This window comes from Mytilus galloprovincialis, chromosome 5, assembly GCF_965363235.1.
Source record: "Mytilus galloprovincialis chromosome 5, xbMytGall1.hap1.1, whole genome shotgun sequence".
NCBI classification, from domain to species: domain Eukaryota; kingdom Metazoa; phylum Mollusca; class Bivalvia; order Mytilida; family Mytilidae; genus Mytilus; species Mytilus galloprovincialis.
The window spans coordinates 46,050,112-46,077,292 of record NC_134842.1 but is presented as its reverse complement, the minus strand read 5'-3'; the positions used below and the strand labels follow the sequence as shown (position 1 = coordinate 46,077,292).

The 27,181-nt window shown below is 33.0% G+C and overlaps 1 protein-coding gene across 1 annotated transcript; it reads right to left on the bottom strand.

The window, feature by feature from the left end:
• Positions 1 to 122: 122 nt before the first annotated feature.
• On the bottom strand, positions 123 to 24,374 carry LOC143075921 (uncharacterized). The gene is made up of 10 exons (XM_076251505.1): positions 24,307 to 24,374; positions 19,672 to 19,740; positions 19,164 to 19,350; positions 12,003 to 12,115; positions 7,258 to 7,403; positions 4,692 to 4,837; positions 3,281 to 3,359; positions 2,447 to 2,621; positions 1,181 to 1,328; positions 123 to 310 (listed from the first exon to the last, which is right to left on the bottom strand). Exons 2-10 carry the CDS (start codon positions 19,702 to 19,704, stop codon positions 249 to 251), a joined length of 1,089 nt encoding a protein of 362 aa, XP_076107620.1. The 5' UTR covers positions 19,705 to 19,740; positions 24,307 to 24,374; the 3' UTR covers positions 123 to 248.
• Between the last annotated feature and the right edge of the window lie 2,807 nt (positions 24,375 to 27,181).

The window sequence follows — 27,181 nt, the reverse complement described above, 5'->3', positions numbered from 1 at the left end:
CGAATCGAATTCGAATTACGTGTGAACTCAGCATTAAGTTCTTACTTAAACTGTTGTATGTAGTAATTTGTCATAGCTTTTTAAAAGGTGGCACGACTTCAGTTAACTTCATTAATAGCATATATGTTCACATTCATTTATTATTTACATTACAAATACATGACAAGGATAACAATATGAAATGAAATATGTAAATGTTAAATGTCTGTTTCTCTTCTTTGTAAAGTGAAATGGGAATGGTCACTGTTTCATTTGAGCATTAGCATCAGTGCAAATGTTGTTACGTATGTAAAAACACTCGCAAATGTACCTGAAATGAGAAAGTACATAATAAATATTATATTATAAAATAAAAAATGTTTTTCAATATAAATTAAAAAAACCAACAACATTGAAATATGAAGTTATGATACCGATCGCTGCATTTAATTTTATCCAGATTTTAAATTATCTTTTTTTGTAAGTAATAATATCAAATGATAAATTGTTTCGTATTCAATAACATACAGTCAATTGACTGCTATAACTCCTCTTAAGCTTTTGAGTTCCCCGAATTCTGGTGAGGTTTGTGTGTCTAAATATTTCCTTTGTGTGTGTAGTGGTTTGCTATTTTTATTTGTCTCTCCTACCATGGAATTGTCTACTTTTATTTGGCATCACTATATTGGTTATGTGTTAAATATTTGTTTTTCGTTCATTTTTTGTACATGAATACGGCTGTTAGTTTTCTCGTTTGAATTTTAAATTGTCATTTCGGGGCCTTTCATAGCTGTATTGGCATTGCTCATTGTTGACGGCCGTACGGTGACCTATAGTTGTTTTTCTTATGTGTCATTTTGGTCTCTTGTGGAGAGCTGTCTTGCAGCTAAATACAACGCATCGTTAAATACACCTACCATAGTAATTGCTAAAGTTTCAATAAACAAAAGTTAACATAAGTTTAGATACTTACAACCGTGTTATTTTTTCTCGCTCTGATAAAATAGAAAGCTATTTTAATAAATTGTGAAACGATGCGTGAGGTTTTTCAACAATATGGTCTGCCTTTTTGTGTATATTTATCACTTGCACGTTTCATGGTTTCGGGTACTGGATGTAACAGGAATCCTATATTTTCTTTCATTGTATATGATGTGAGGATACAATTGTAAACTTGAAGTAGAAAAATTTCTATAAATACCTGAACAAGCACTCGTGTCCATTCTATTGTCAGTAACTCTGAACGAAGTAGAGATATGTTTTTGTATGTAGCCATTCTCTGATTTAGTTTCTACACCGGCATCTCTTTTCTTCCTACCATTTACAATACCTTGTCCAGTCACACAGCTCTATTATACAACAAGAGAAAAAAAATAAAACATAGATTAAGTAATAAAGTAACATGTTTAAAAGGAATATCAGAATATTTATAAAAAAAAACACAAAAAAAAAAAACCACAAACTTAACATTAACTTCACCTTTTGTTCTCTTCCAGAATGATTTAGATATTGAAAGTTGTTTACACAACAGTACCAGTTTTCGTTGTTGTTTATCATATTTGATATTTTTTTATTGTTTTATCATGAATCGCTGTGGTTTTCTTTTTTGAATTACATGTAGTTCACATTTTTTCATATTGGGAATTTTTGTTTATATCTATCTTTATGGTACGTGTTTACTTATCGTTGAAGGTCGTCTGATGCCAAATAGTTCCTTAGATCTATGTTTCTAGGGAATTTTTGTCTCATAACAATGACACTACATCGTTTTACTTTTAAATCAAAAAGGAAATACAATTAGACTTTGGAATGAAGGACACAAACAAACATTGATTACCTGTTCAATGTAGCTATGTTACATAAATGCCACTATTATGAAAGCTCGAACAATTGCAGTGTATAAAAGATTGAAGATGTAGCATGGTTGCAAATAAACAACTCTCCGTCAGAGATCAAATGATTTAGGAGTAAGCATGAAATGATAGGTTGCCGTACGGCTTTAAAAATCGGCAAAAACGATATCGCACAGCAAGATATAAAAGTCCCCGAAATGAACGAGTCAAACAAGTAAACTAACTGCCTGAATGATATTCAAAACGCAAAAAAATACAGATATGACAAACAGAAGAAAATGACAGCCGATGAATTATAGGCTACCGACTTGGCACAGTCACATACATGTATACATCTTCATTACTTTTCCCTAACCTTGGACAGTGGAGTAATATTAAAACATGAGAACATACCATAAAAATACCATAAAAATCAGTTTAGAAGAGCTGAGATACGAATCACAAAACACAATTAACAAAAACACAAATGACAGAAGGTACTCGCAGTTACCGATAGCTGCAATGTAGTTAATACCTCATTTAAAACTATGAAGAAACTTTAAAATCGTTCACTTATTTATATTAACGTACGCATTTGAAATATTTTACTTCATATCAATTTAATTATAACATACATTTGAAGAGCATGCTACGCCTTTAGGACAAAACAAGGCAGTACATTTGACCTGCACTGTATCGGAGTCCACAAATCGAAAACCATACATTTGTATTGTGATTTTATTATGTGATGAGTTGTCTTGTTTCCAGGCACCTTCTATCACAGCTTCATCCTTCGAAGAACATGTATCACTGAAAAAGTGCATAATGTCAAAAAGTTATAAGTTTGTGTTCTATTTATTGTACATCAAAATAAATCTTTACACTTGGGAGCTTTTAAATGAAAAGGAGTAGGCCCGATAAGACCCCGTTTAGATCCCAAAGTATAGCATTTTTACAATTTGTTTAAAATATACACTTTAAGCGATTTTTTGAAAAAAAGAATACTTTAGTTTCAAAAATATGAGCTCGTTTTTTTATAATACAATGCACTAAAAATCAGGTACTAGATTCAGTAATTCATTTAATAGTACTGATATATTCAGAACTTTAGCATTTGTGATAACTTTTGGACGGTTGTCGTCTAAAATGAAAGTGGCCGAACTTAATTTTGTATTCAGTGTTAATATTAAGAAGCAAGTTGTATTTCATGATTATACATAACATACATGTATATAAACACGAATGCAGCCACATACATTTATATAAAAACCATCTGAAAAGTGACGTTGATAGATTTTTCATATTTAAGCTTACATTTGAGCGTTTTCAATCTTGCACATAAACCAAGAGGTTGTGAAAATTCTTCAAAAATATCAGGCTTCAAATAAGTACTTTAAACGCGCGTTATGTCTTCATAAGTTTAATCACCGGTTCTCAAATCGAATAAGATACCAAAGTAAAACACTTACTTTGTCCATAGAACGTAATCACTATTTGGAGAAGATGCACTATTTGCAGCACATTTAATAGGTTCGACTGTATAAAGGCCTATAAAATAAAAATAAAATAGACTCATTCATCGTAGCTTTCAATAATGTGGAACAAAAATACTTGTATTGATATACATGTACCTATAATTGCAGACAGTCAGTAGTGTTCCTTAGTTTCAACTTGTGGCCTCGATTATTTAAAATAAATTATGGACCATTAGGGAAACTTTTGTCTGCCGTTTTATCGTTGACAGATAAAGGACCTAGTCAATATGTAGGTACTGCTTTTTGTGTTATGTCTGTAAAGGAGATTAAGATAATATATGCTCATACTGTTTAAGTCGTAAATATTTTATGACCATCACTTTTTTAGCGGTGTCATTGCATGATGTACTATTCATATTTTCTATAATACCTAAATGTGTTTGTATCACAGATTTTTTTTTAGCTTACAGAATCGCGCGAATAATGCACAGGTAAAAAAATGTCAGGAAGGCATGATCCGTCCGACTATATACACCCCTGGGATTAGTTAGACATAAAAATAGACATCTACCTCTTGTTGGCGTTTGCTTCTTTGTTCTGTTGTGTTTTGGTTGTTTGTTTTGTTATTTTGTGGTATACTTTGTTTTCTTTTATTAGATGAGATAAATAGTCTTTTACATATTGATGGATCTACAATCTGCCCATACCTGTATTTTCTTTTCTCTAACTGTTTATGTTGTCTGTAATCTAAATCTATTGGATGTTGGATTTGTACTGATTGATAATTTAGTCTTAGATGCATGCTTTTTTTATAACATGTATAAGTTGTTATTGGCTTTGAACTAGCTGTCAGTAAATGCGAGTACTCTCAGATCTGTACTTAAATTGTCTTTTTGTTGTTAGGATATAAAAGTACCCGGCCACGTCCACTCTGTTTTTTTGTTAAATGTATTTCTATTTGTATCCATCCGATGAGATACGCCTTTTTCATCTCCTTTCTTATATTTACCACATTTACCTAACCTGTGTGTCGACGATGAGCCTAGACGTTTCAGTTGTTGGCTTTTAGCGTTTCGTATGAAAGTATTTCGGAAGCATTTTTATTTTCATGTTGATAGCTATTTTTGCCATTTGCATTTGTAACTGGTTTGTACGTGAATATTATGTTGCATAACGACATTTCTTTCAAGCAATATTTTGATTCGTTTGAATTTTATTAGAACATAATAATTAAAATGTACCTGGCAATGCAAGTATAAAGAATTATGTCATTGCTGGTATGAGATTTAAAAGAAATGGGACAAAATCAAACTCATTCACAAAAACATAATGTAAGTATACTACATGTACGAAGATGCATTTGAATGTGTCTGTGTTCACAATGTTTACAACATATTATCATTACCTGGTCCAGTTATTTGTAATAATAGTGGATCCCCAATGTGAACTTCATTCGGTGAGTTTCCATTGTTGTCTGTAATGGCTAGACTTGTCGATGTGGGTGGATCAGTTGGTTTCCTGGTTTCCTTATTATATAAGTTGGGTGCTGGGCTAAATAAAACAATTACCATATTAGACATACAAGGAGTCTACTTCGGATCATTTTTTTCCCCAAAGAATGCATATTTTCAAATCATGTAAGAATGAAAAATATTTTAAACTCTTACGATGCTAGGTGTCCATATGTGTGTATCCAAAAGCAGTATTTTGGAAATTAGATGTCAATAAAAGTCGACGTGTTGATTTCAATTTGGTTGAACAATATGCATAAGCAGTGAAATAAAAGACATAATTATTATATAAATTGTAAAATCACTGAAAAATACAAACACATCTAATATGAATACGTTATGGTTCGACGAGTATTCGTAGTTACTGATAACTAGTTCAAAGTCAATAACGAGAAATAGATAAACCATGTAATCCCAGACTTAAGTATCAATTAGTAAACATCGAAGAGATGTAATGAAAATACATCAGTTACAAACTGAGAAACTCAGGACCTTGTGCAATGCCAAGAGAAAATGGTTATTCAAGGGATCAACGAGTTAACATAGATCGTTTTTAATTTTACTTGGTTGCAAACAACGTCATTATTAAAATTATGACTTGATATTCCATTCTATTAGAATCCTACAGGAACAGCCAAACTTCAATATCAAATATTTGTATCTTCACTGTATGAAAGAATTTAATAAACCTTTGAGTAATTTATATTAGTGTAAAAAGTTGGGAGATATGCACTCTGTAAGACGGGGCTTAAAGAACAACATCGTTCAAAAATGGAAAAATAACAATAGAGAACGAAAAAACAGGTCATTTGTAAGATTTGATTTTCTTAATTTCCCCTTGTGAAACTAAAATATTCAAATTTAGAACAGGATAATAAGGAGATTTTTAAAAGTAAGATGCATGATGCCTAGGTAAATGTCTACAGTATACTAGTAATCAAAGAATCCTTCAACTATGAACAATATTCGAAGATCGAATTGCAGTGATGAATTGGTAACCTTCTTTTAATTGTAATTTGACAAGTTGGATTGAAGATTTATTTGGTTATTGTTTTAGGCGAGAAGCTCTGGGTAAGAGTGCAGCACAGTTGGCTTCCCAGTAAGAAAGGACGTGAGAACGTGCCAGTAACACAGTTATGTAAATAAATCTTTTATCAAGTCAATCGGATCCATCATCTTTTATGGTTGGCAGATGAAGGAAACGAGAAAAAACGTATGCATGCCATGCATGTGTACTGTCCGCGTATCCTGGCGTCGACATTGCAGCCCTGTATTGCACAGCAAGCATTTAGAATATCATTGAATTACAGCAAATAAATCTTCAATCCAACTTGTCAAATACAATTAAAAAAGGTTACAAATTTATCACTGCAATTCGATCTTCGAATATTGCTCATAGTTAAAGGCAGTATAGCGACCTATAGCTGTTAATTTCTTTGCCATGTGGTCTCTGGTTATTAGTTGTCTTATTTGAAATAATACCACACATTCAGATTATTATATTTAACGAAAAAAGAAAACTTCTATTAGATAAGATTTTGCGGAAGTGTAGTGTAGTGTCGGAAAGTCCAAACTGTCAACCAAATTTAGAGGACCATCAAAAGGACCTAGTTTATCTTAGAGAAAAAAATATCCAAACATACTAAGTTCTATTATTCGCACATTCTTTATTACAAAAGTTACAAGTGATATTTTTTGTTTTAAATGCTAGTAAGGGAACTTGTTGAAAGCATACATAGATAATTAGTAAAACACGTACATGAAGCTGAGATGAAACGATTTTGAAAGTTATGTTTTATCTAGATAAGGTAACCAATTCAAGATAAGAACCTGCAAATGTTCAGGTGAGACTTTAGGCTTAACATGTATAAGACTTGTTTTGTATGGAAGGTTGACATATTACACAACATTATCAAGTCTCAGAGCTGAGTATTCTGTTATTTGAATTAGCTGAGAGCCAGATCAAACAAATTTAAAGAATATATGGTTTTCCAAATTTTAAAATTGAACTTATAACCCTAATCGTTGAGGCTCACACAATAGCAAGAGACTACACACTCAGGTTTACATGTTCGACTTTCACATATATCAAAAACTCATACATGTAACTGAAAGAATCGAAAAACATACAATAAACTTTTCAATACTATGATCATTATGGTTTTCAATTTTAGCAGGGCAGTTTCTGATAACATTTCTGAATCACACGTATCCTGTTTATTTTTAATGTTGATCAGTCTTCAGTTTTTATGTAGTGTTTTTCATTACTATAATAATGTTCTTTTCGTCGTTTTCGTTTTTTACAAATGTAGTCTGTTTTTCTTCAACTTATACATGTGATATTATTGTGTCGTCCCTTTGTTATCTTTTGTTTCTTTGGAAAGTAAAACTTTACGTAAACAAAATTAGATAATTAACGATAACGATGCATTTACATTATGATACTTTTTTTTATCTTACGTTGCTACCGCGATACTTTGTGATATATTTGCCACAAAGGATCCGGCAGTTTGACATTCCAGTTGATAAAAATGTGCATTCTTCCCACCGGCAATTGATGGACTCTTTTCGCCCTGTACATACAACACATTCGCTTTTGTCATATTCTAATAAAAAAAAAAAAAAAATATAAATGAAATTTAACTATTTAATAAAACTAATTGTTAGAGAAAGATATACTCAAATTAATAATCATTTTCACAGTACTTTGGCTTAGTTTGTCTCCTGTGGTGTGTGCAAACCATTACAATGTTACTTGTGTTGTAATGATTTCATATGAATAAACTATTATAGTTTGATAACGTTTGATTTCGCGAAACAACTATTCTTATTTATCCTGCAATTACGTGTCTCATCATACACACGGCTGGTAATCTACACACGCAGAACATTTGGTTCTGCAATGAAAACCGTGAGAGGATTTTCCGGTTGTGCTTGAGTGGAGTAATTGTCACCGCTTCAAAAGGTATGTACATCTCTAAATCGCAATTTTCTTATTCGACTGATAAAAATATTGAAAATCGGAGAATGCTATGCTGTGGTGAATACTTAAACAAAGAGATACATGTATCATTTACTGTTGTTCGTGGAGTTGAACTCCTACAAAATCAGTTGCCGCACGAGAGTTTGCCTAAAAAAGTGACATTTAGATTTTGAAATGGTTCTATTAAGGTAGATAGAGTGTCTTCCTCCATCTTGGATTTTGAAATACTAGAAAACAAGGTCTAGATCTTTGATAAAATGTGCAAATTTTTATAGTAGTAGGTAATTCATGTGAAAGAATTGTCATTAAAATATAGAAAATGCCATGTTTGATCATATTTATGATTGTATTTTACAAAAAAAAGAATTCTTCTGTTTGATTTATTTTTTTCCAACTTTGTCAAATAAGGGGAGGCAACTCAAATGCAAGGGCAGATAATTCAGATAGTGTTACTTTTTCTATAGAATGTATTAGGAATTTACCCATTTTTACATGTAGCAAGAAAACGAGTCCGGTGACCCCATTTTTTCTTTTTCTTATCTGAAAGCATAATATTGGGGCTATCTTCTCATATTTTATCTCAAAATTCTATGGTGTGGGTTGCGTTTTATGGCGAAAAATTGGGTTTTCCATGCATAATCTATACAAAATCTTGACAATTTTGCACAACCTATAGTGTGAAAATAAGTCCCGTGACCCATTCTTTTTATTAATGTTTTTAAACAAGCAGGATATAAACTACATTTTGGCAAATTATTAAAAGATCCTATGGATTATAATTTATACACCTCATCTACCTTAACAGACCTTCAAGTTCAAATTTACTTTTTATTCGGTCAATGGGTATGAATGTCGTTTTGGGCGGCGTGGACGCTGCCCGGTGTTGATAGACATCTAAATAAATCTAAAAACCTCATATTTTCATTATGTCATGCGTGAGGGGATCGGTTCTGATTGAGGACATCGTGAATGCGTGAGGGGAATTGAAATCATATCTTTATATACAGCTACCAGTCGTTTAAAGTTGCCTTAATATGGTTAGATTGTTTATGAAAAAACAAATTTGTGTGCAAAAATAAAAATTATGAGATAGAATTTTGAAATGACAATAAATCACCAAGTTTTCTTTTTATGAATAAAAGTCTAACCAATAAATTTCAAACATGTGTCTAAATTCGTGGATTTATGCAAATAATCGGTATAGTTTACTACCACAATTTGATATTAATTAATATTGTAATTTTAATTGTTATTGATAAATTTTAAATTATATCAGTATTGCGAATTTAATCCTGAATTCTGTCTATCCTATTTTTGGGATATTGTTTAAGAAATTCATATGTGACGTCACTTTGTGCGTTTATGGTTTTGGCAAACTCGGCTGTGAATTTTTATGTGCTGGTTTATGTTGTTTTATGTATCCGTTTTTATTGTGTAGTTAGTCACCGCTTCGATTTTATCATGTATATCTATTATATAGTCATTTTATAAAACATCACTGGTTGCAAAATTATGAATTATTCGAAACAACAAGGACGTTCTTATTCCAGGCAGAAACCCTAGCCGTATTAGGCACAACTTCTTGGAACTTTTGGTCCTCAATGTACTCGTCTTGACGTTCGAACTTTTTTCATCTGAGCGTCACTGGTAAACCTTGTGTGGACGAAAGACGCGTCTGACGTATAAGTTTTTTTTTTAAACCGGGTACCTTTTGTTAGCTATAATTGGAGTGTTTTTCTGACCTATATGTTCTCTCATTTATTTGTATTGTAGTCTTGTCATGTAATGTTGTCTTTAAATGATATATTTACCATTGCCGTAGAAGCGGGAGGTTTGGCATGCCACAAAACCGGGTTCCTTCCATCATTTTTTCTTAAAATGTCCTGTGCCAAGTCAGGAAAATGGCCATTGTTGAATTGTAATTCGTTTCTGTGTGTGTTAAAGTTTAATGTTGTGTTTGTGTCGTAATTTTCCTCTTATATTCGATGTGTTTCCTTCAGTTTTAGTTTGTAGTCCGAATTTGTTTTTTCTCAATCAATTTACGAATTTCGACAACGGTTTACTACTGTTGCCTTTATTGGAGACATATTTGCAATTTATTGGTTAGACTGTTTATTCATATACAGAAACTTTGTGATGTATTGTATAAATCAAATTATTCAAACAAATATCAAAATTTGTATTTTCGCGATCCATCTTTTTTTTTAAATACTCAATACAAGGGGAGTTAACTCTTTTCGTAAAAAATGTATACTGGGCTGATATAAAATTTTTCAACTTTTATTTGTAGCTAGAAACAAATCGTTGACAAATTTTTTCCTTTTATTGTTCGTAAAACCTATCTTCCCACAATGTATTTTAAAATTCTATCTCATTAATTTTGTTTATGCACAAAATGTGTTTTTTCATGAACAATCTGACCACATTTAGGCAACTTTCAAAGACTAACAGTTTGGATATAATATTATGATTTCACGTCCTCTCACGCATTCACGATGTCCTCAATCAGAACCGATCCCCTCACGCATGACATAATGAAAATATGAGATTTTTAGATTTATTAAGATGTCGATCAACACCGGACAGCGTACACACCGCCCAAAACGATATTCATACCCATTGACCAAATAAAAAGTAAATTTTAACTTGAGGGTCTGTAATTATAACCATTTCAAAATTTAAATGTAACCTTTTTAGGCAAATTCTCGTGCGGCAACTGATTTTGTAGGAGTTCAACTCCACGTACAACAGTAAATGATACATCTATCTCTTTGTTCAAGTATTCACCACAGCATAGCATTCTCCGATTTTTAATATTTCGATCAGTCGAATAAGAAAATTGCGATTTAGAAATGAATATACCTTTCGAAGCGGTTACAATTGCTCCACTCAAGCACAACCGGAAAATCCTCTCACGGTACGTACGTTTTCATTGCAGAACCAAATGTTCTGCGTGTGTAGATTACCAGCCGTGATACATAAACAGCCCAACAGATATCTTAAAATGTGTTTTGCAGTCGAATTCCAATTACGTATTGTTTGACCTTATGTGTTTCGTTTAGAGCGATAAGAATTAAACCCATTTTCTGATGACAAACATGAACAGCAAGATTTTCTACGACGCCAATCATCTTAGCTTTTCCTTTCATTAAGATGGTTTGGACGAAATCAGCGTATGAAATTGAATTTGAATTGTGTTTGTTTGTTTCATATACATTAAATTCATTTGTAATATTGTATATTAATTTCCCCCTAATAAGTACATGTATGTAGTCAAAATCTTTCCCCTTCGTTTTGACAAAACTATATGTGTATGAATCACTAGATAAAGTAAGTTTTTTAGGCATTTTTTTGCGATGTCCTGTTACAAAATTTCTGAGGATTTGTCCCCATTTAACATTTGTCTGCTGATTTTGATAATGTGTATTGGAGACCACTCTTTTTTAAAATGATTTTTGTATTTCCATTTATTATTCATTTGATTGCTTTTATGTTTAATAGCATATTTTAAGACATATGCATATTTGTCTTTAACCTTTCTACATTGGCTAGAGGTATAGGGGAATAGTTGAGATCTCAAAAAACATGTTTAACCCAGCCGCCTGTCCCAAGTCAGGAGCCTGTGGCCTTTGTTAGTCTTTTATGATTTTTATTTTCAGTTTCTTGTGTATAATTTGGAGTTTAGTATGACGTCCATTATCACTGAACTAGTATATACATATTTGTTTAAGGGTCAGCTGAAGGACGCTTCCGGGTTTCTCTCTGCATTGAAGACCCATTGGTGCCCTTCTGCTGTTGTCTGTTATATGGTCGGATGTTGTCTCTTTGACACATTCCCCATTTCCATTCTCAATTTAATTTTTTTATTCCATCAACACACAATAGTGTTCCAATTAAAGATAGCATGGGAGTACTGTGATAAAAACGAGTCATCGATCATTTCAGTTCATTTGTCTCAACTCGGCCGATTTTTTTTCGATTTCGCGTTTTCGACTTCGCGTTTTCACGTGTTTGCGTTTTCGACTTCGCGAGTTCGCGTTTTCGCCTTTTCGCGATTTCACCCTATATAATATGAAAGGCGAACACGCGAAATGGCCTTATCCGGCCACCATAAATAATACTTGTTTATGTACACTTTTATCCAATAACGTTTCATTTAATATTTTAAGGTTGTCAGAGTTGATAATGTAAACGAACACTACAATTATGACGACTTAATTACCTTCAAGTTGCACCCTGTGTCATTTAAGTGACAGTATTTAGCACCATTTAGGATCACAATATCTGTCTCATTCACGCCCAATATTTCTTCAATCGTACCACTTGGTGAACATGCTGGAAACAATTATAACACATTTGTGAAATAATTAGATAATTGAGAACATATAATTTATAAATCTTGCTCAGTACAACCGTCCTATATAATTTCTTCATATAATCCGAACGATACCATCAAGAATCGCTGTATACTTCAAGATCGTGTTAAGAACAATGAATGTACATTTCTTAGCCGAAGTTCTGTTCACATCTAAAGTCAAAACAGATTTATGTAGCGATCCATTAAATATTTTTCAAACAAACAAAAACACACGATCGATATCGTGTAAAAAAACATTCTATAATGTTTTATATCAACGTAAGCAGCAGTAAGCAATATTATTTATTTCGATTCGGATTATTTGCTCTACGCTAAAGAATCATAAATCACTCTTGACGTACAGTACTGTATGTTCTAGGTATGCATAAGTGTATTTCAGTAGTAACGCAAAAATGGAAAATAAGGCGAACACTTATGACAGAAATACTTGTAAAGTTCTGAAATATCAACCAAAAGACGTCCTTCATTGTCTCATTAATGCCAAGATTATTATACCTCTAGATCTTATATTTATATTATTCTGAGAAATAATTCCTGGGGATTTGAATATATCGTCACGTGATTTTACCACGGGTTGTCCCTTAATGACAAATATTTTACCCTGAGGGATAGCGAGGGATAAAATATCGGTATAGGGACAACCCGTGGTAAAATCACGATATATTCAAGCCCCCATGAATTATTTCGATACTAATAGGACAAATATGGCAATTGTTTTGGATTATTGCCATTCCAATAAATAAACGCACTATCAAATTGACGTAATAGAACGAAGCAAACTGAATATGTGACATGATTAAACTATTTACAATAACATATTTAGATAGATTTGAATGAATCTAAGTGATAATTGTACTTAAGGGGGCTCCTGGGTATAAATGATTTTTTTTTCCTAACATAGGATTTCGCTATATTTTTTCATAAATGAACTTTATCATATACTTAAAAGAAAAATGAAATAAAAACATGGAGTCACCGTTTATTTAAGCTAAAATTTGCCTCTGGAAGAAGCATACATTTTTGTTAATGTCCTTTTTTTCTGTTGAACTAATAGGAGAAAAAGAGGAAATATCGAAATAAAAAAATAACCTAATATGAGAAATCGCTTAAATTTTACAATTATTTAGTTTATGTACAGCTTATTTGAAAACAATCATAAAAAATATATGTCACCGATGAGTTGAAAAACATATTTCAAATTGAAGGCCAAAAAATGGCATTTTTGCACCAAAGGGAGATAATTTGGAGCTTTTTCAATTTTTAAAGTTATCTGGGGCCAAACCAAATCAATTTTTTGGGGTTGTTTTTTGTACCATATCATAAAGTAACAACTAGTAGTGTAATAAATAAAATTTGTAATGAAAAAATTAAGGTTTAATTTTTTGCTAAAATTTTTGTACCCACGAGCCACCTTAATATACATCTTATATGTATACAAAAAGAAAGGCTATTATAACACATTTTAGCATTGTTTGTTAACATTTCCTTGATGTGATGATTTTCGGCTTTTCGGTATTTTTCCGTAGAAATGCTTATTTTCTGACGTCATCGTTCTATGACGTCGGGTAGCGCACACTAGAGGTTTCCAGATTTGCTACGTATCAGGTACGGTTGGTACGTAACACAATCGTTGGTGCTGTTTTGGAGGTATCATTTAACGTAGAAATTATCTTATTAATCAAGATGAAATTTAAAGAATTGATTTGCATATCACCAAAAAACTAGCTTAACGATTTATTTGATAGCGATTTTAACGTTTCTAGAACACTTTGTTTATGATTCTTTATGGAATAACTTTGTTATGCACAAGTGGATGAATCAAACAGACCTTAAACGAACTGAGTTGAAATTGACACGACCTTTAGATTCTAAATATAGATTTGTGTTTCTGTTTGTTATAGGTATTTTGTTTTGGTTGATTGTTTTTATACAGACAAATGAATTATAATTAAAATAATAACTATAAACTACTTTCTAAAACACATGATACTGGTGTTGGTTATATTTGTTAACGTTTCAAAATTGCGTAGTTTTCGTATCTGAGGCCCCTCATGGGGGGTCCTAGTAATCACATAATCACCATTTTTTTGCCAATATAATCACATAATCATTAAATATTTGCTTATCTTTAGTAATCAAATAATCAAACTAAAAATACAGTCCTAGGTAATCAAATAATCATGAAATATTTGGCTTAATAATCAAATAATCATTAAAAAAACGGCCAAGTAATCACATAATCAAAAACCCCATGAGGGCCCTCGTATCTTAATTAGTTGTTGCATGATTTTGAATTTAGTTTTTATTATTAAAATTATCTATTTCGATCATTACACAACATTTTTTGTTTTAGAGGACGAGGGAGCTGAGATTTCATTTTGAGTGAGAAAAGGGAATTCTTCGATATTTTTTTTCTAGAAACGATTCTAGAAAGTAAAATGAAAAATATTGAAAAATTAGTATTTACTATTCGGTTGCCAATAAAAAAAAAACACATTTCTTGAATCATCTAATTTCATTGACTAGAATAATTGTCATATAATTATACAGAGGCGGATTTAGGGGGGGGGGACGGGGGGGGGGGGATAGGGGAAAGGGGAAGGGGTCCGCCCCTTTTCTGGAAAAAAAATGATTAATAATATAGATAAGCATGACTGGAGCGGGTCCCCTTTTAGGCAGTCAGTGGTCCCCAACTTATGAAAATTTCTGGATCCGCCACTGTTATCATGACTAAAATACAATTGTACTGACACTTGTGTTCTTTGAATATTTTATGTGTGTATCTTCTATTTGATACTTTATTCGTACTTTTAACTTTTGGTAAAATTTCTCATACGTCTGAATGATGACTTTTGAAGCTTGCAGAAAAATATATATGAATGGTAATAAAGATAATGAATTTGAAAAACTAAATAACCTACAACATGAAATTATATCAAAATAGAATGATAATTTAACGATAAAAAGTTACTTCAAGTCGTCGTGTTTATATTTATTCACTGTGTAGTACCTTGCATACATTTTCTAATTTTTTTAACGACCTCCATATTGAAACAGGTTTTGTATTTAACTTTAACATTTTACATTTTGAATGGGGTCAATTTTGAATGTTGAAATAGCTCTTATTCTATTATCTTTTCTTAAAACCTACCCCTAAAATATGCTAACTTTTCCATTTTATACTGTAACATTAATATAACAGTCAAACATAAGATAAATTATGAATGTGCTATATAGCTTGTTTTTGCCTGTGGAATTTCAGGGGAAATAAATCTTAATTACAAACCGTTCGTTGCAACGATTACTAGCAATTTATTTATTTATTTATCATACGATTTAGAAAGGGTTTTACATTTGTTGGGTACATACAAAATTAATTCTGATACAGTAGAAATAAGTTCATTCTGGTCCGTACGTATTCTGACACCCATTGTATCTAGTCTCCTTTTTGAAAATACAAAATGTATGTACAATGGGTTCAGGCAAGCACTGAACAAATAAAAGGTTTCCTCCCTGGCTTATTTTACTCTTTTACGTTAAATTACATTTGTATATAACATCATGAAAGAATAGTTGTGCTTGATACTTGCATATGATTGCATATGTTTGGTAGCCCAATTATTGCTTGACGAGTCAGACTTCAGACATATGAAATTGGTTTGGTTTTGACTCATATAATACTAATTGTACATGATGGTTCGTGTGCTGTGTTCAGAGATATTAAATGAATATGACCTCACATAGTACGTTCATCTAAAGAAAATCCTAAATGAAAATGTTTAAAAAAAAACACTTCTCAACAAGTCGGTAAATAACCAAAATTTTGGCATCTTTTAAACCCATGTACCAATATACAAAAGTGCTGCATCTATACATGTATTTGATATGATGACAACATTGTTACACGGGTGAGAAAGACACCAACTCCATTAATTTCTTTGGACTGAAAATTTATTTGCACAACATTTTTTAACATAAAAATATGGAGATGCGGTAAGCTTGCTTATGAGACATTGAAGGCCGCATTTTTAACAAAACAGTTTACGAAAAAAAAACCCAGACATAAACCAACGACAGCCACTGAAAAAAGACACTTCCTTACATGGGACATGCAAATATAGCATGTTGAAACTAGTAATTAATTGAAATATATTTCGGATGTCATAAACATTAAGTTCCGTTCAAAGGCTATAAAGAGCAACCAGATGCTCCGCAGGGCACAGCTTTATACGACCGCAGAGGTCGAACCCTGAACAGTTGGGGCAAGTATGGACACAACATTTAAGCTTGATACAGCTCTGAATTTGGATTGTGATTAAATAGTTGACACAACATAGGTTTCTGACACAAAATGAATGTGGTCTAAGAACTTAAACTTAAAAACTTAAAAATTTTAAATTGGACATTTACCTATTATGGTTCAATATCCAAAATCTAAATACATGGTTAGATTCAGCATACCATAGAACTCCAAGAATTCAGTTTTTGATGAAATAACTAAGTTTAATTTTGGACCCTTTGGACCTTAATGTAAAACAATTTGAAAACAGGACCAAAAATTAAGAATCTAAATACACGGTTAGATTTTGCATAATAAAGAACCCCAATTATTCATTTTTTGATGAAATCAACCAAAGATTAATTTTGGACCCTTTTGGGCCCTCATTCCTAAACTACTGTGACCAAAACTCCCAAAATCAATCCCAACCTTCCTTTTGTGGTCATAAACCTTGTGTTAAAATTTCATAGATTTCTATTTACTTATACTTAAGTTATTGTGCAAAAAACAAGAAAAAACCTTATTTGGGACCTTTTTTTGGCCCCTAATTCCTAAACTGTTGAGACCAAAACTCCTAAAATCAATCCTAACCTTCCTTTTATGGTCATAAACCTTGTGTTTAAATATCATAGATTTCTATTAACTTATACTAAAGTTATAGTGCGAAAACCAAATGTCTTCGGACGACGACGACGACGACGACGCCAACGTCATACCAATATACGACCAAAAAATTTTCAATTTTTGCGGTCGTATAAAAATAAAAACAAAAACAAACGCTAATACCAAAAAGTTTTCATAGTTTACAATTATAAAACGTTTCCAATCGACTAATTTTCTAATTTGAAATGTTGGTTCCATGGTTCCAACATATTCATACCATACGTTTGTTAGATACAAGGTAGGTCTACATGTTAGTGGTATACAGAAGGAAATTTAACGACAAAAATATACCCCCTCCCCCACCCCCAAAGAGTTACATGTAGCTTGAAAGTTCATTAAACCTTGGATATTGATGCGAATACTTGCATTGCCTCTGGCCTTTGTTAGTCTTGTATGATTTTTTATTTTAGTTTCTTGTGTATAATTCGGAGTTTAGTATGACGTCCATTATCACTGTACTAGTATACATATTAGGGCCAGCTGAAGGACACCTACGGGTGCGGGAGTTTCTCGCTACAATGAAGACCCATTGGTGGCCTTCGGCTGTTGTCTGCTCTATGGTCGGGTTGTTGTCGCTTTGACACATTCCCCATTTCCTTTCTCAATTTTATTGAGTAGCAACTGGCTTTATACCTCTATATAGGATACGTTACACCCGTCTTCGTATGCACCTAGATCACGGAAGTTCAGGGAAAATATTCCAATGGAATGTATTGATATGCAACACAGATTGGACTCTTTTGAAGTTCTTATCAAAACGGAATACCAACTTTTGAAACTACACAGGAACGTCTCTTAATTTTCTATATTCACGAAAAGACAAATTGGATGTTTATATATTGCATGTTCATGTGACAAGATCAGACCAGTTTACTCGTAAACTTAAATGTGAAAAATTAAGGGCTAGTATATTTTGGGAACTTGTCACACGTCAAAGACTATGTGGAACACTCCAACAACTGGTGACATAAACATGCCGAAGGATTTTTAGGTTGTGTACTAGTATATACGTAATTTTTTTAAACTATTTTTTTCGGGTCAAAAAGCAGCAAAGACTACCATTGTGCATATTGATGTATACTTTTTTTTCTGTATGAACTACTTTACTTAGATGAGAATTAAGTATTCAAATATCTGCAAAGGCATTCAAAATTTTAAGCACATCATGTTAAAGTTTAAAGGTTTTAAGCTCTCAGATCGATTTTTGAAAAAAAAACTCGCGCTTTTGCCTTTAAATGAATGGTTTTGATGACATAATAACACTCTGTAAAACTAGACCAATATTGCAATCATTTATAAAAATGTACAATGTATATGGAAAAAACAGTCTTGTATCGTTTTGTTTGCTGACTAGTATATATTGTGTTTAATGTTTCTATCCTGCTGAACAAACACATTACTCATTCCATACCGAATTGTTAGGAATTATGATTTTGGTATATTTAAAAAAAAATCATATCAATGTCCCTTATCAATACAATCATTTGTATTTAAATTCAATATATCATAAGACGCCAAAGTATCATGCTGTCGTGGGAAGTCCGTGCGTTATTTTTCTAATGACCCGGACCGTTTACTTTCTGCACTTGAACTGCCATTGATTTGTTCTTATAACACAGAATGGATTATTATTTTTTAGGTTTACATGAATTTTAAATGTTATTTTATCTTGTTTCAGAAAAGATACTCCATCACGTATACATGTAGGTGTACGAAAGACGGTCTTATCTGAAAAGAATTTCAATATACAGAAACAAGAATATCGCGGGGTAGCCCAAAGTCACCCTAACATTTGACAGAGTGTACTAGCATAACTCAAGAACAAACTATAAGAAGTATTTGTAAAGCCCCGTGATAAGAAAATAACAAGGTACAAAATACCGATCTACGAGTACTCACAGTTACTAGGGCTAATACAAAGCCAAATTTCAACTGACAGATAAACCATGTAATCCTAAATTTAATACAAATTATTACCATACCTACAACGATTTAAGTTTAATTTTACCCACAACTTACTTGTGTGAATTAAGTATCAAACTGTTGTTTGTGAATAAACTTACAGAATTCCAAAGTGGGAGGTTTTGTTGCTAATAGTGATGCAGCTGGTGTTGGTTTTGGTGTTGGTGCTGGTGTTGGTGCTGGTGTTGATGCTGCTGGTGTTGGTTTTGGTGTTGGTGCTGGTGTTGGTGTTGGTGTTGATGCTGCTTGTGTATTCGTTATAAATATCGCTATTGTACAATAACAACACTGAAAGGGAAACATTTAATTTTTTATGGATCTCAGATTTTTATATGAGATGACACAATTTGAAAACTTCGGAGATACGTAAATTATCACTTATTTTCACGGACACGGTTATTTCTTTTAACCTAATTCTGCAAAATTGAAAAACAAATCACACAACTGAAAGTAAAAATGTTTCAATCAGACCTATATAGAATAATAATACCAAAAGTTCCATTATCAAAATCATTTCTTCAAATTACTTGTGAATTAAATCATGATTTACACATTAATATGACCAAAAAAATAATGTTTGTTTTTTAAATTGAAGAATAAAATACTTACTAGTGATAAAATAAAAGCTGCTGACAATCCCATAACTATGCTGGAAGTTTCTGTTTCTTATTTCTAAATCTGAAATTAAAAAAAAAGTGTTGCTGAATTGCTGGAACCATATTTTGATACACCTTGAGAAATACTCTATAAAAATACTCTCTACTCATATATATATATATATTTATCGCTATTTTGTGCGTTTTTCCTTTGATCTTTTTTGTGATAATTTTCATATCATGTGACTCGCTTGAGATGGAAAATCATCGCAAGAAACTAAGGAGACACCTGACGATGCTAATGAAATTGACATGAAATTGACAACTCATCATAGATACAATAGCGATAAACAGATTATCATTGGTCAACCCAACTCGATTGCTTTTCTCGCTTTTGCCGTAACCGGCTCAAGAGAGAAAATCAATCTCGTTGAGATAACCAACGATAATCTATAAATATATAATAGAATTCTATAAAATCTATTCTAGTGTGTCCTTATTATATAAAAAAAAAAAAAACACTTTTAAATGAAAAAATTGTTACATCTCTAAATTGTACTGATATAGCTCCTTAAGAATATTATGGTCAAGTATCGCGGTGGCTCAATCAGTAGAGCATAGCACTACAAATGAAATACTGTTTTCAAGCTAGGGTTCGAATCTCGCTCAGAATTTTTGCATTGTTTGTGTTGTTATATTAAATTCTAATGTTTCTATCATATTTTTTCGGATGTTTGCTAAAATTCATAGTCATTCTGGTTCATTTTGACTTTATAGTATAAATCATTTTATTAAAAAAAATACTGTATCGCTTATTGTGTGCATTCCTATGACTGTCTGTACTCTTGACTTACTTTCTATTCATGTGTTTACATTGATAACATATATGCAAGGAACAACTGCCGTCCAACTGAAGTAGGTGCCTATACATAACCAATAACACGAGAATTGATTCTAAAGCAATGAATCCCAAATGTTGCATGTGTATATATACACATAACATAAAATTAGGCCATTGCATACAAGTTTCAAAACAACACAAACAATTTGTCGAAACTTTATTTGAACATGGTATTATATGAGCCCCAGTCCCACTAGACCACGATCGCACCACGCTCACCGCGATCTAAAATACATTCAGATCGTGGTGAGGTCGCGGTTTGAGCGGCACGAAAATGTAATTTTCGTTGCTTCACGATGCTTCTACGTTCTCATTACGCTTCTACAACGATCCTTCTACAATTATACCACGTTCTCATCGCGCTTATTCTGCGACCTTACTACGCTTATCAAGATTTTTCTACGCTCACCACGTTCTCACTACGACCATACCACGAGTTATCCGATTGCAACACGATCTTACCACGCTTCTACTGCGACTATAGCACGTTCTTACCACGATTATACTACGTTCATACCGCGATCTTAAGTATGTTCTCAGCAATAACGTCAACATCGTGTTCCATATCATTACAGTTCCATTCCTTCTATAATATCTGATTAATACGTAGATTTCTCGGAAACAATGCAGTCAGGCCACAAAATCTACTAGAACACGTGAGCGTGGTGGTAGGGGTTGATGTAGAGGCAAAGGGAGCTCTGAAAGTAACGAATCCTGATCCAGCAGAGATGTCGGACCGACCAATCCAACCAAAATTACAACCTATTGCTGGTCCATCAAGCTCAAATGACGATATTTTAGTGAACGATAGCAGAGATGACACAGATGTGTCAATTGATATAGGAAGATGTGGTATGAGTGTCAATGAGACAACTCTCCATCCAAGTAATAATTTATAAAAGTAAACCATTATAGGTCAATGTATGGCCTTATACATGGAACCTTGGCTCACACCAAACTGCAAGCTATAAAGGGCCCCAAAATTACCAGTGTAAAACCATTAAAACGGGAAAACCATTGGCATAATATATATAAAAACGAGAAGCATGGTTGAACCGTTAGAGAAAAAGAAGTCCTAATTACATACAGACAAATAAAACCTGGAGAGATTTAATATATTTTATGTGAAAATGATAATGAGAATGATGGTCGTAGTATGAACGTACTGAGGTCGTAAGAAGAGCATGATGAGGACGGCAAGGGCGTACTAGAATCGTACTGTGGTCTTGAACAGCGTATTGTAAACGTGTTATGATCGTAGTGGAAGCGTAGTTGGGTCGCGGGGAGAACGTGATGGTCGTAGTGATGTCGAAATAACGTCGCTGTGAGATCGTAGCGCTGTCTGTTCGAATAGACTCATGCTTTCGCTACGCTCTCGCTACGATGGTACAGCGACCTTTGCGATCTTACCACGACCTTAGTGCGCTCTCACTACGCTTCTACTACGACCTGATTTATCCACGACCGCACCACGATTGTTTTGAACATGTTCAAAGTTGGCCACGCTCATCACGATCTTGAAGACCTCACCACGACCGTGATACGACCTTACTGCGATCTACGCGATCGTACTACGATCATCAAAATTTGCATGTTTTTTTCACAGATCGTAGTGCGCTCGTGGCCTAGTGGGACTGCGGTATTACAAATGCAGTCAACAGCAATCAGTTTTGTCGCCAATTCACTAACTGTGTAGATACTAGTACTGAAATTCTTACCACCGTCCCTACACCGGTACCTAAGTCATCAGAAAATTAGGCAACACCACAGAACAAATCATTTAAACTAGAAATCGTGATTGCATAGGTAAAACATCACGAAGCTGTTGAATCTGTATCACAACGAAGGGCCAATTTGTTAAAATGCCAGAAAAGGCTATATAGCATGTGTTAGTAACACAAGGTGTTCTATGGCCAGCTGATGTAAGATGTTCTCCGGTTAATATATATATTATCTTATGTTATAGACGATAAAACATTAAAAGACCAGGACAAAAACAGATATACATATATTCAGAATGAGAAAAACTACATCCCATTTGAATTTGTTCAATATTATTTGGCTTCTTCACAAGTTACGTGGTATGGTACCTTATGCTCAGAAAGGGTGTAAAAATCAATAGTCTTGGCCTTGTTTTTTGTAGGAATACCTGTTCAAGGTCTGAAAATAGATGATGTCTTGAGACGTATTTTACTGTACTATGATTAGCATCTATCGGGCTTATTTTAAACATTATTTACCTATTTTATCGAATGAAAAGAATTAAGGGGAAATTGGCCATACCTCTTTATTCCGTAATTTGTAAATATTTATAAACTCAACATAGATACCAGGACTGGATGTCAGTTTCGTCTACAAAAAACTCATCAGTGACGCTCGAATAAAAAAAAAAGTTTCAAAGGCTAAATACAGTACGAAGTTGAAGCATTGAGTATGTTCTCCATGTGTGACATCAACAGGCACGGTCGCCTTTTTTTTGCAACATGACAAAGGGGAATTCAGAGGAAAGCAGGAAAGAAATGGCGTCATAATTGAATTAAGAATTAAATGATGATCTAAATGCAAACAAATCACACAGTTTTAGCCAAGTTGAAAGTGTTCAGATAAGGTAAGTATCGTTGTCATGTCGTGTTTTCCTATCATATTCACGCGAAATCGAGAAATCCTGAAATCGAGAAAATCGAGAAATAAAGATTGCAAAAGCGTTAAGAGACTAAGGCGAATACACGAAAACGGGAAATATATATTTTTCGATTTCGTGTTTTTTGCTTTCTCGATTTCTCGATTTCCTGATTTCTCGATTTTCTGATTTCTCGATTTTCCGATTTCTCAATTTCTCGATGTCGCATTTTCAAAGTAAAACGAAAAAACGAGATAACGAGAGCCTTGAAATGGCCGCATCCGGCCACCATAGGTTATATTAGAGATGACCAGGATATTGACGAACGATCGTAATAGGAGCGGTATTTGTACTTTAAACTGAAAGATGTTATTATTTTGATAGCATATAATATAGAGACACATAAAATACACTGATTTTAAAAAGATTTTCATAATATAAATGAAAGACGTTTAAAAGTTTCAGCTAGTGCTATTAATTATAGACTTGCGATACAATGAGGGTAATGTTATTGTTGAAAGAATGATGAAATGTACATCACATATTATATGCATCGACGACTTTCGAACAAGAGCTACGCAGGAGAAAATATTCCTGAATTCAAAATGATTTCCTAAACTTTATAATTATAGCGGATGCCGATGAAAATATTCTTAAGAACCGAAATACTAGCGCCTTGTGTTGATACACTCGGAAACAAGGAGAGGTATTCATTTTATGGCGGCGTTATTACTTGTAACGTTACCAATTGTACTGTATCAGATGCGCATTTAGGCAATCAATGTCCTGGAGCTCACTGATGCATCAGACCAAAATGGAAGTTGTAAAACCAAAAAAGAATAAAAATAAAAGCAAATCTTCTTTCAAAGGCTACTTTGAGATTACTGATTTACCGCCGAGAAAAATATTACTGGAATGCTAATTTATATGTACATGTATTATCAGTATACATAAAAAAAAACCGAAGTATTTCTGTATAAATAATCCTTTAAATTCCCTCTATATACATGTATATACTAAGCTAAAACTAAAACTTAATATCCGACATATTTCTGAAAAAAAAACTGTGATATAAAATGTTTTCATGGTATGCGGTATCTAATTAACTGTCCATTAATACGTACTATTATAGCTAACGGAAACAATATTCCTTTCACTCCGAAGTATACAACAGCTCTGTCTGAAAAGAAACGTACTATGTTGACCATTTAAATACGAGAGATTAAAAGAGGCGGTTACTCCTGTAATTTCTCACATTCCCGTATCGCACACCTTAATATCTGATAAAGGAAATTATCAACTTGATCAGAAGATTCCTCAAATAAGAGGAATCAAAATTATTCAATCACTCTGGATATTGTGACATTTGTTTACACAATTAATTTTTACAGATTAAAATAAGACACAGTTATGAACACCTAATTAAAACAACAAATTCAATCATTTAATTTATTATCCGACTTCGATCTCAACTGGAAATGAAAGCAGGTTCGTGCTCCGGAAAAGTAAGAACAAAACACAAAACAAAACAAAAACATAAAACCTAACAAAAAGAAAACTAGATGTGTCCGGACGAAACAAACGGCCCCGTCTTAAAAAGGTAAAAAACACTGCAATTTCAACATCACATGTGGACACAAACATAGATATAAGAAGATATGGTATGGGTGCCAATGAGACAACTTTCCATCCAAGTCACAATTTAGTAAGATTAGCCATTGTAGGTCAAACATGCATGAATAGATTTCAGCTCTCAAGGTCAATACTAATTTGATGAAAAAAAATTCCTTGATAAATGAGTAATTTAATTTCAAATATCAGCAAACAGGAAGTGGATGTATTGTAGATCTAACAAGATGTGTTGAAACGTCATGAAAATCGGCATAGCGAAACGAAACATACATTTGATATGTAACTCATCATGGTAGATGCACATACCAAAATCGGCCCAATATTTAAAGGTGGTTAGAAAAACAGTTCAAAGCCCGTAATTTCTGCAATTTTACTTTTAACAGAACGAAACTTAAACTTTCATGAATATGACCTACCGAATTAGACTATTTACCGGATTTGTAATCACTTAAGCAACACGACGGGTGCCACATGTGGAGCAGGATCTGCTTCCCTTCCGGAGCACCTGAGATCACCCCTAGTTTTTGGTGGGGTTCGTGTTGTTTATTCTTTAGTTTTCTATGTTGTGTCGTGTGTACTATTGTTTTTCTGTTTGTCTTTTTTATTTTTAGCCATGGCGTTGTCAGTTTGTTTTAGATTTATGAGTTTGACTGTCCCTTTGGTATCTTTCGTCCCTCTTTTAAACTTGATATGTAACGTATTGTTATCTCACATACAAAAAAAAAACCAGCCCAATATCTGACGGCGTTTAGAAAAAAAGTCCGTATAACTGTAACTTCCAGTTATTAATCGAATCCGAAGTCCGTAATTTCTTAAAACAAAAACAGAGCGGAACAAAACTTAAGGTTGATGATCTGTAACTCATCATGGATAATTCACATACCAAAAATCTGAAGGAGTTTAGATGAAAAAAATGCGTAAAATGGTTTGATGCAAAATGACTGAATGTCGGATTGACAAGGTGACTAAATGACCGATTAACAGAATGACGGAGTGACGGACAAGGGTAAAACAATATGGCCCCGACAACTTTTTTGCTGGCCTTACAAACAGAAAAAAGATAAGGTTTGACAGCTGCATAATTAGTAGAGTTTATAGCGGAGGTTTTAACTTTTTTTTTTAAATCAACAGAGACTCTATAATAATGGAAACGATTAAAATAGAAAAAAAACACACTACTAATCAAATCTGTTTTATGTTTCTTTGTAGGGACTGAAATGTCTTCCCTTTTTTAAGTAACAGATATTACCGTCATTATAAAAGTTGGAAGAAATTTTTCTGTTGCGTGCATGATAAAACTGAATAACAGAAATGCAATAACAAATTCGTAGCGTAGTCTTAGAACATGTTAATGTAAAACCGAGGAACGAGAAAGGGAGTTACAAAATGTATTAAAAGGTTAATCTGGAACAGGAACTAGAACTAGTATTAATTATTTTATAACTTCATTACATTAAACATGTTAAAATTACGAAAGTTTCTCTAACGAAATATCAAATTATCCGATTTTCTGCTTTTATCATTGCAAGATTAATGTACTTTCTGTCTGGGCTTTTTCATTTGTACTTATTAATCTCTCATCCATCAAAACTGAAAAGTTATTCAAATAATAGATAAACGAGTCAGGATAGGCGGGGTGTTTGTCTTGTAAGTGGAATTATGTTTGTATTCAAATACCCAGTAACGTAATAGGCTTCTTAATGGGATAACAATGTGCTAATATTCCAAACAGAGCTGATTAAATCACCAAGTTTATCATTCATGGTGTGATTAGCTTAATATCAATAAGTCGAACAAACATTGTCCACCCTTACATCTTTAACAGATTTAAAAGAAATAATTCATTCTTATTAAGAAGAAATACATGAATCTTGGAATACCTAATAGTCCTTAAAAAATCATTCTATTTCGTTTTCACATATGAAATAACAAGGTTAGAGTAGGAAATTTGAAACACCGTTATGCACTTAATATACAGTACATTTTTAATTTCAACTTGAACATGTTGATATTATTGGGACATTTAAGTGCAGAAGCGAAACTCGTGATGTCGCTATGATGCCATAATCACGTCGCATTTGGCATATCGAATCTCAAGCTCTATGTGTTTCTAGCATCCACAATACTGTTTGCAGATTTATGTGTGTGAGAATTGAATGCCTCTTTTGTAATTCTTTTAGTGTTTCAAAAATTTGAACGAAGCACTATGACAACTCGTATGAAGCGCTACTTAAAAATGCACACAATCAACTGACGCCTATAAAATCATTGCACGTGCTATCATGATCTAATGTCTCATTTTACAGCGAAATAAATGTCCTTATGGATTGGCGCACAACTGCATATTATCATTTTTAACACCACTTGTAA